The sequence below is a fragment of the Lutjanus erythropterus genome, chromosome 23 (assembly GCF_056507025.1).
Source record: "Lutjanus erythropterus isolate fLutEry1 chromosome 23, fLutEry1.hap2, whole genome shotgun sequence".
Classification (NCBI taxonomy): domain Eukaryota; kingdom Metazoa; phylum Chordata; class Actinopteri; order Lutjaniformes; family Lutjanidae; genus Lutjanus; species Lutjanus erythropterus.
Window position 1 is genome coordinate 16,157,666 of NC_139339.1, and position 11,125 is coordinate 16,168,790.

At 35.1% G+C, this 11,125-nt stretch overlaps 1 protein-coding gene across 1 annotated transcript; it reads left to right on the top strand.

The window, feature by feature from the left end:
* The first annotated feature begins 3,643 nt into the window (after positions 1-3,643).
* On the top strand, positions 3,644-7,151 carry LOC146305888 (C-type mannose receptor 2-like). The gene is made up of 4 exons (XM_084712446.1): positions 3,644-3,677; positions 3,861-4,229; positions 4,956-5,276; positions 5,968-7,151. The coding sequence occupies exons 1-4, from the start codon at positions 3,644-3,646 to the stop codon at positions 6,312-6,314; spliced, it is 1,071 nt and encodes a 356-aa protein (XP_084568572.1). The 3' UTR covers positions 6,315-7,151.
* The last annotated feature ends 3,974 nt before the right edge of the window (positions 7,152-11,125 follow it).

Genomic DNA, 11,125 nt, shown 5'->3' on the forward strand with positions numbered 1-11,125 from the left:
TATTAGAGAGGGGAGAAAACTATTAGCTGCTAGCCAGCTAAAGTTACCAAAACATCTGCCAGGAGGCTACAAAGTTAACCAAACATTATGCTGATTGCCAGCTACCTAAAAAGTGGCGTGGTACCCCTATAGCTCAGTTGGTAGGGCGCACGCACCATGTGTTGAGGCTGTCGGTCCTCTGCAGCGGCTGCTGGTTTGATTCCCGCCTGTAGCCTAGTTGCTACGTGTCACCCCCTCTCTCTCTACCCCTTTTCCTATCATATCGTCAGCTGTCCTCACAATAAAGGCTAAAAGCCCCCAAAAAATAATCTTAAAAAAAAAAGTGGTCATTAATTTGAAAGGTGTGCATAAGAGAAGTCATTACACTCTCATAACCATGTCATAACACCTGTCATGAACATGAAGGACCCCCTTATGAAAGTTTATTACTGTTGTCATAAGGTTATCATTCAGTTAATTATGTCACTACTTGTTGTTAAGTAGACTAACTGCTGTCTGCTTTTATCTGTAGTTTATGTTAGCTCAGTTAGCTCAGTTAGCCATGAATGACATGACTCCTTCATGTTCATGACAGCTGTCATGACATAGTTATGACAGTATAATGACAGCCTTATGCTCACCCTTTAAAGTAAACTGTTACCAGACAAGATTACTTTGTTTGCTAGCAAGTTAAAAAGTTAAAGGTTACATTGTTTACTGGCTAGCTGAAAAGTTAGTTTAGTTAGTAGCCTACTCATGATGGCTCAGCAATAGGGCTGGGTACTGGAGCTCAATATCTTTAAGGTATCAGTTGAAATAGCTCAGTACCAAGTAGTATTGGAACTTGTCCAGAGAAATCATACCTGTATTCAATACTTTTGATACTCAGATCTAGAAAAAAATACTTCCATATTAAATATTTATATGATTTTGCTCACAGCCAATCACCGCAAGTCGGCTGAATTTTTAACTGGAGTAAAAGAAAGAAGGGACGCATCATGAAACTCATTTAGGTAGACTTTGTCTCCTCACATTCTTTGATTAGCCTGATTATTTTAAACGATGCAGCCATTTTAAAAGTTCAACCAGGAAGTTTAAAGTTTTGGTGAAATAGAATTAAATTTAATCAAGATTTCGAGTAAAAAAAATAGTTTCAAAGAGCGGTGATTTAATTGGGTTTAAAAATGAATCCTTGTTGGTGCAACACAGCCTTAATGTTTTGCTTTTACAGTACATTGTTTTATAGTTGCATGACCATTTCACTATAAAATGATAGGACTGTTCACATAGTCTGTGATGGCAGGACACTAATCCTAACTCATCCTGGCCAGATTCTTTCAAACTTTATTAATCTCCATTATTTGCACAGGCTGCCTTTTGAGTCACATATATTTTGTCTGCTTAATACTGTGATGTTTGTCTTCTTTGAAATTAAATTAAATTAAAACTATTCTAAAGGATGTGGATTTATTTGAGTCAAAGATAGACTGTTTCCTGGGAATGACAGTAAAGGTTGGAGGCCAAGATCTGAGATCTGAGGTCTTGAAATTTTCATATGAAAATTCTGACGTCAGCGTGCAAACCACAGTGTGAAAACAGGATTAATATTGTGCTGTGTATTCTTCACCAGCACAAAAGGGAGAGACGTTGAAGCGGAGTGAAGCTGAGGAGAGCAGGAAGCGGAACATGTAAGTTAAGACTCTATCATTAAAAAAACATTGAGTCAGATTTTAAAGTACCTAGAGATGACAGTTTTTGAAGAAACTGTGGGTATGAATGCTGAAAAGCTCACACTAAACTGCACTGCTGGCATTAAAACTTTAACAATATCAACAAAATAGTAATGATGTGGAATATTTAAAGGTTTGTTGAAAAACTGACGCTTAACTGAATTGATGGCTCGAAACGTTGAATAATACCCATAATGAATGAATGATGTTGAATATTTTCAAGTCTGTTGAAAAGGTGACTCTTAGGTTAATTTATGGCTTTAATCTGTATAAAGAAGTATTTGAAGGAACATGAATACTTAAAAAAAAAAACGGGACAGGGATGAATGATGCAAAATATAGTATAAGCTAGGAGCTAAACAGCATTGCTTCACAAATGACTGAGAGCTAAACTGGCTTTAAAGTTGAATAATACCAATATTGTTTGAAAGATGCAGAATATTTTGCGGTTTATTGAAAAAAAAAATGCTGTTGAATAATACCAGTAATGTAGGAGTGATGTGGAATATTTTAATGTCAATATACTGATGTAAATATTCCTTCACAAAATATTACCTCTGTGAAGCTTATTTTCTAAGACGACATTTTGGTTAACATTGAATGTAGCCCTCAAACACAGCTAGGCAGGAATTACTCATTAACATTTCATTAATTATCAACTTATTTCTGACTCATTCGGACTTCACTTGTTCCTTAGTTACTCTAACATTTTTGTGTGCTGTATTGTAAAGTGTTATACCTCATATAATTAGAATTAAAATGATGTATGGCACAGGTAATAAATATAACAAAAGGATTATAAATGAGCTAATTAATAATTGTATGTCCTTATTTTGCATTTAATAAGGACATTTATAAATGAATGTTAAAATCAAATTGAAAAATTAATGTTGTAAAACTGAACTCTGTTGTTGCATTAATCTGCCTTTCATATTCCGTTTAGTTTACAGTTGTAATGGCTTTAATTTAAAGATGTATTAACAAGGTTCCTCCTAAGAGGCTTTTTGAAGTTTAGCTGTATTATGATCTTATCCATGGCTACACTCACAATTCAGTCTCTGTGCAGACAGCTTTCTCATAGTTTTGCTCAACATGCAAACAATTAGAGTTAAAAAAAAATAAAAAATCCATGGCTGAACCAATCCAAAGTCCGTAGGTCGGCCCCTCATATAGGGGCGGTGACAGGGTGCTCTTACCAGCCAGGAGGAGAACATCATTTCCAGAAAGGCGTGTCCTTGAAAATATATAAGGGGTGTAGATTTGTTAGCAGCTGTACTCACACTCATCATCATTTCACCATCAGACGGCTTTTGCATCTGGGAATACAGTACGCAGCTGGCAAAAACAGCAATTTTATGTTGCAGAACATGGGAGTTCCTGGTTTTGCCCTGCCTTATTTGGTTACTTTGTTGCCTCATTACCTCAGATTCACCTGTCCTGATTTGTGGTTTAGTCATTTCCTGTTTTATTTTGAAAGAGTCTTCCTCTATGTGTCTTTGTTTGTGTCTTTGCTACCTTTCACTATCTGTTTTTTCCCGCCATTTTGATTTCTGATTATCTTTACCTGTCCGCAATCAATCCTTTGTGTTAGGTCATCTGGTAACCAGTGTTCCTGCTTTTCACCTTGTTTAAATCCTGCATTAGAGTTAAAACAACAATATATATGATTGTAGCAGAAAAAACAGGCTTCAGCACAGAAAATGTTGCTGTATTGTACAATTTTATCTGTATTTGACTCAACTAAGTAACATTCATGTTCTGGTTTGACTATGGTTTGCATATTACCATCCTATATTTATCTTATTTAAACTTTCCATATTGGAGGGAGTGTGGCAGGTGTTTTTTTTTTTACCTGGACAAACAGACAAACAATCAAGAATAATTGTGTTTGGTTCACTGCAAACTCAAATATCACTTTCATCAACAGAGCAAAAATGCAGTGGGGTCTGTTTCTGCTCATCCTGATGGGTAAGTGGATCATCTTTCCAGCTTTACAGCAGTCCTTTTGCTCACAGTTTAATCTGGTGTCACGAAAAACAGCTGCATTACTCAAACCACTGCACAGGTGTGGCTTGGTTTCGATCTATTTTGACTGAATAATGACATTATTGCTATCAGCACACAAACAGTATATTTCTTTTCTGTTTTTAGGAGAGTGTTCCTTCTGCGTTTGTCACCTCTATGAGTACACCTTTATTAAAAAGAACATGAAGTGGACTGAAGCCCAGACCTACTGCAGACAAAAACACACTGATCTGGCTACAGTGTATGACGTGACAGACATGAACAGACTCCATGACACTACAAAGACAAATGGTCAAGCCTGGATTGGGCTGCACACAATCCCAGGACAAACGAAAACATGGCACTGGTCTCTGCCAGGGGTGGAGTTCAATGAGACTGAATGGGAAGAAGGTGAGCCAAATGGTGAAACGACGAATGAGAACTGCGCAGTTCTGCGTGACCACAAATGGCACGATGTAAGGTGTGATGGACCTTATCGATTCATCTGCTACAACGGTGAGAATTTGTCTTAGTACATTATCTTTGTGTGAACATTGTTTAACGCTCCCCTCCAGTGAAAATCATGTTTTTAACCTTGTTAACATGTTCATGTGGTGTTTTTCATGAATTACTAGACATAATAGCAAAATAAACAGTAAACATCATGTCTGAGCATTTCTTGCTTTGAAACTACAGTCAGCAAGAAAAAAATAATAATTCAGTCATAAATCAAAGGGGCTATTTGCATATTCATGAATCCTTGAATACTAAATTATGTCAAGGTGTGGAGCTTTATATATGTTATTTTAACAAAGTATTTGAATTTATTTTGCAAAAAACAAAAGTATCAGACACAATTTATTACTTCTTGCATGTTATCTTGTTTAAAACATGGCTGGAGGTGGACTTTAAATACTGAATTAGGTAAAAACTTGAAATCTTGGTCAATGTGGTTAAAAAGTGTCATAATCCAAAAGTCACAGGTCCTCTAGTATTAAACTTCATTGCTTTTTAATTTTTCAATGACATTTATAATTATGGTGATAAAATTCATAATTTTCTTTTTCTTTTATTTTACAAGAAATGATGTGATTGTCCTTATTATAACACAAACTTTCATCAAGTAAATATCTAAAACTGCAGTGGAATCATGTTAATTTATTTCACATTATCATCACAACTGTTCTAAGTGAGAAAATAGGATTTTATGAGACTAAAAAATTTTCTCTGTTTATTCCACAGAAACAAAAGAATCCAATAAAATATTCCCTGTGATCAGAATCTATGTGACCTGGTCACAGGCTCAGAGGTACTGCAGAGAAAATCACACTGATCTGATCAGTGGAGTCAGTCAGTTAAACGACATGGGACCACAGACAGGCCAGTTCTGGATCGGCCTGTTCAGAGACACCTGGACGTGGTCAGACAGCAGCAGTTCCTCTTTCAGAAATTTCAACAAGTTTGAAGATGGAAACTACAAGACATGTGCTTCTGTGTTTCCAAGACCAGGAAACTGGAGTCCTGATAACTGTGATGAAGAAAAACCCTTCTTCTGCTATGATGGTGAGTTTTGCAAAAGTCTGTCTCAAGTGTTTTCCTGTAGGAGCAGCACTGGGATCAGGCAGAAGATCAGCTGAATTTACAGCATTTATATTTTTGGGTTCTCATTTATGCATTTTTGTTGAATTTGTTTTCATTCTGACATTATTTTTGAAATTTCATCTTGAATTTTAAACTTAGAATATTTAGATTTTATTCTGACTTTTCCATTTCAGTCTCTTAACATTTCGACTTTATTCTTGATATTTTGACTTTGTTCTAAACATTTTCACTTTATTTTAACATTCTGAATTTATCTCAACATTTTGATTTTTTCTAATATATTCTCCACATTTCAACTTTCTTCTTTTCTTTATTCTTTCAGCTTTATATCGACAGTTCTACTGTGTTCTTGACATTTTGACTTTTTTCTCAACATTTCAAATTTATTTTTGACATTTCAGCGTTTTTCTTAACGTTTTGAATTTAGTCTCAATATTAAATCTTTATTCTCAACATTTTGATTTATTCTTGAAATTTCAACTTTATCCTCAACATTTTGACTTTATAATTCTTTGTTCTTTTTTTAAATTGTTTATGTATTTTTATTTCAGGAGGTGTTTTTTGTTCATCTTTTCTGGTTAATCACAGAGACAGTTTTCCCAGTGTTCCCAGTTAATTGATGGAACATTATCTGTCATTTCTTCCATGACAGATAAAGTGATCCTGATCCAAGAAATGAAGACCTGGGACGAGGCCTTGGATTACTGCAGAGAGAACTACAATGACCTGGTCTCCATCACTAACCTTAAGGAGCAGAGGTGGGTCCAAGACAGAGCCAAGAACTCCTCAACTCCTTTCGTCTGGCTGGGACTGCGCTACACCTGCACTCTGGAGTTCTGGTTCTGGGTCAGTGACGAGACGGTCACCTATAAGAACTGGGTCTCAGGGGGAAGACATGATGACTGTAACATGTCTGGAGCCATGGAGACAGGAGGAAAGTACAAGTGGTACAAAAAGGATGACGCTGAGAAGTTTAATTTCATCTGTTCCAAGTTTTAAAAAGTTTTCCTGGTGTTTTTCTCTGAATCAATCTTACATTAGGTCTGTTCTCTGGATTCATACAGTTTGAGACAAAGCTCTACATGTGTTCACTGAAGTCAGTCACAGCGTACTGCAGGATTGCTTGTAATTAGGGGTCCAGGTGGCGTTTTTTGTTCTCAGTGGGCTTCACCAACCGTTCTAGAAGAAATTCCTTCTCAAACCCCCTTCACACAGTTTTCACAAAGATTTTAGTGTTCATGAATGTTCTCTCATGTGACAACAGAATCTACAAACTCAGATCTCACGTTTGTGCAAAATTGATGATCGACTTTTCTTCATTTTAGATCATCTGTAAATAAGTGATAAAAAATAGAACCATCAAAGTGAACCTTCTGGGAACTTAAAATATTTAAAATATGTCCTTTTTATGTCCTTTTGTACACTTTTTAAACACGTAATCAGTAGAAACAGAGGACCATTATTTAGATTTTCATTTGGGAATTCTTGATTTCTCTCAACTTTTCCAGGTGTGCACAGGCTCTGCAGTCTCATGCCCTTATATGGGTATTGGATAGACATTTCTCTATGCTAACTGGGAACTACTCAGAAGACAATGACGTTCATCATTACAAGAACACAGATACAAACTATTTTATGGTTTGAGAACACATTCATGAATCTGAGTTAGATTTTTCATCTGAGTTAGGTCCTTTCTTATGAACAAACAACAAAGAAACAGGAAAAAAAATCTGAAGATATTGGTGATTGAGGCCCATTATTCCTCCCCTTCTTCTTATTTTTAATTTCTTATTATTCTCTACTAAAAGAGTTTGTTTATGTTTGCTCAAAATCTTATTTTCAGTTCTGTTCAGCCAGTGATCCTGAAATTGAGTCAGCTCGAGATTTTGCTGATCTGAAATTATCAAATGAGTTTTCATCCGTTAATCTGTTTCAATTTTTAAAGCCAATCATTTTTTTCTTTTACCAAAATAATTTGATAAATTCAAAAATTTATCAAAATAACAAACTCAACAAGCTATCAAGAAGGTCATGATTTAGTGGGTACATGAAGTTTGGTCATGATTGACTTATTGCAATAAATCTATTTAGTATTTTATGACCCATTTGTGTAAACAAAGACTAAAAGTAGAAGCACAGATTCAATGTATTTATTCAAGTAAAAGTGAGAAAGTACAGGCCATGAAATGTATATTCAGAGTGTGAAAGTAAAAAGTTATCCTTGTGTTCTTCTTGTTATGTAAACTACTTAAGCAGAGTAACTAAGTATTTGTACATCGTTACTTCCCTCCTCTGCCTGTAATAAAGGGGTGATGTTGCAGCAGTCTAACAGGACGATAGATTAGAAAGTTAATTTCATTATTCTATAAATGTCACTGTCACAGCTACAAGAAAGAGCCAAACCTATCAACCCTCCCTCTGACCACAGGAACATTTTTAGTGATGAGCACAGTGTGCTCTCATGTTGATTTGGGCAAATATTAAACTATTGATATTTTATATATCAGATTGTTTGGTCACAACTATCTGTTGTACAATATTCCTTGACTTGTGTGTTTTATTTTTCTCTTGAAGTGTGGATCTTTTATTTATCAAGTTGTACTTTATATCATAAGTCATTTCAAACATCTTTTTTTCTCTGACTCATTTGTGTGGAATATTTTCTGTTGAATATTTTATTGTAGTTGTTGAACTCTTAGTTAAGACACATAAGTGATGTTTGATACTAACAAGTTTAATTTCAGTCTTAAAACCATCCTATTTACTGGTGACAGGCTTTTAATTCATTTACTCACTTTGTTTTTGGTGTGTATTGTTTCATCTTCCACTATATACAATATGTTTTCTAAGTTCACTGAATGGCATACTGGGAAATGTAGGAAGGAGGAGATAAATGAAATTACAGTTTGATATAGCCAGAATTCAGTTTGAGTAAAGTAGTGCAGAATTACTATGGATGTTTGCAATTAAATATTTCAATAATTTAGACAACATTTATTTTGTCTCCTTGTCACGTCAGATTCTGAGGTGCCAGATAACAGTGATCATTTTCATAATTTTCATATTTTGTGTGGGGTTTTCTATTTTTTAGGTTGAAGTTTGTATCCGATGTAACTCAAGAATAGTTCCACCAATGTATCCTAGTTTGTTCATGTATAACAATTTTACTTGCTGTGGAATATTTTGTGATGTTGTGGTTAAGATCTGGTGATGGTTATATCATTTACAACCATATTAATGTGATGATGACATCTTTGAAGTTTTGTTATTGAAAATAAATAAATGTTAAACCATGTGCTCCTGTCTTTCTTCACTGGTTTCAGTGACAGAACAATATTTACGCTTGTAGTGGCTTATTTGAGACTGAAAACATTGACAGAATAGTGTGGTTTGCAAGATTTGAATTAAAAACATATCAAATGAATAAATGTATTTATTTTTTATGCATGTATCTGTGTCATAATAAGTTAATGAATTCCATTTCTGACATCAATTTACCAAATTAAAAACAAATCAGAATACAAACAGTAAAAATCATTTCAGTGCTAACCAGCAGAGGGAAGCATATTACATGTAAGGACCTGTCATTAGTTTTCAAAGGGAGGAGCAATGAAGTTAAATCTTTCGTGGTATCTGTCCATCCCAAAATGAAGGAAAACAGTGTCCTGTGGGGCGCTGTGACTGTAAGGTTAAGCATGTTTTCCCAATCAACTCGATTAATAAGTTGAGAATAATGCCTGATACCTAAAATCTCCTGCATGATGTCACTGCTTCAAATTCATTTCTCTGTCTCTGTCTTTATTTTTTCTCTATTTTGATCCAAATACTCCACAGCTGATTCAGCAGCAACTTACAGGCTCAGCCATGTGTTGCTGCAGCTTGATTTAAATATATTAAAACATCACATCATTAATACTGATGAAGTGATGTTTCATTATTATTATCTTGTATTAAGATCACATCTTGTATTCACATGCATCCTGAGCTCTACATGTCTGAGCATTTTGAGGAGATATTTGAGATCTGATCCCTCAGACCACATTCTGAGGTGATTTAGGCTTCATTCTTAAAGCAAATGTGTGAACGTAGATGTGTCTTAGACCACATTGAAAGTTCGCCTGTAAGTCACATCCTAAACGTGGTCACTTGTGATAGAAGTTGCGAGTTGTTATAACCACTCTAAAAATTTATTCAAATTAGTGTTTTCTGATTAATCACCATATATGGAAATTCATTTAAAGATGACACCATGCTGTTTGCATTTTAAAGTAGCAAAATATGAGTAACCCAGATAATGTGAATTTAAATTATTGGTATGTTGAAAGGAAAAATTTGTATGTATTCCAGGATTTTAAGAATCTGCCTCACAAACATACAGAGAGGAGAAGGTAAAGGAGAGAGACTGGGAGGAAATAAGAGAAAGGATTGGTGTTTCTGGTGAGATTTGAGTTCAGTCAGAGGTTGAGCTGTACACAAACACACCTGCATACTGGTCTGTACAGTTGGAACAGTACACCAGCTGTTTGGGTCAAAGAAACACACTGTTCAGCAGTCAAATCCATGCAAATCACATGAGATACAAATATACTTTGTTTCCTGTCTAAAAGGCCCTTTAGGATGGCCTTGTCAGTCTGTCCATCACTCTGGTCCAGACATTAATATCTCTCTAACTCTGAACGAACTGCAATGACATTTTGTACAGAAATTCATGATCACTGGAGGATAAATCCTGCTGCTTTTGGTGATGTTTTTGGTCATGAATTACCACCATCAGGTCAAATAGAGAGCCTAGGTCACAGTGTGACACAATTCAAATGGAATCATAAAGTAATTTGTCTCTTGTCCCCCGTGGTGGTCCACCAGAATCTACTTGAAGATTCACGGTTCCCAGATGATGCATCCAAATTTTGTGATTTATAAATTATTTTATCAGCTCAGTGCAAAAAAGTACTGTGATAGCATCACGTATATCAGAATTTGAGAGAATTTCTTCATTGAAAGAAGAGCAAAGAACAACAGTTTGTCTTACAAACAGTAATGTTTCTTACTATTTTTGGTTTTATTTTTGTATGTTTTACTGAGTTAACTCAACTCAAAAAACCAAGAAGTTCACTAAACTTACAAAAAGTGGTTGGAAAATGTTGCCTCGATTAGATTGATCTAAAATTTGAATTGCATCAATCACGTTGATGATCCTCGAGAAAAATACTGTTGTGAGTTTACAGTATACAATCATTATAGTTTACTACATACAGTGGCATGCACATTGATAAATATATATAAACTTTGCTCTGTGGCCTCTACACACCCATTAAAATCAACTTCCTTATATGAGGTGTCCATGGAGTCCATGGAGTTATGCAAATGAGCTCTTTCACAATTCTTGCCTCCAGTTAGTGATGGAGAACTGCAGCTATTCATTTTAATATTCAAATATAAATTATATTGAGGAGGTTACAAGGCATTGCACTGTAAGTAGAGCATACAACACCTTGCGGGGAGCAGTCTGCATGAACACATCAAGGACAGACATCAGAGAGACATCAAGGAAACAAGAAATCACCAGATGTAAGTTTGTCTGTTATGTCACCTGAGATTTCATGTTGTGTTTTTAAAGGTGGACACTGCAGAATATAAATATATACAATATTTTATTAGAGCTATTTGTCCTTCAGTACTTGTATTTCTACACAGACATATTTACATACATACTGTAAAACCTAAAAAGTTGAGATAATGCAAAATTTTAAAACAGTAAATTTTTGAATTCCAAACTCAAACCCTTAAGTTTTGAAAAAGTTTTACCAGCT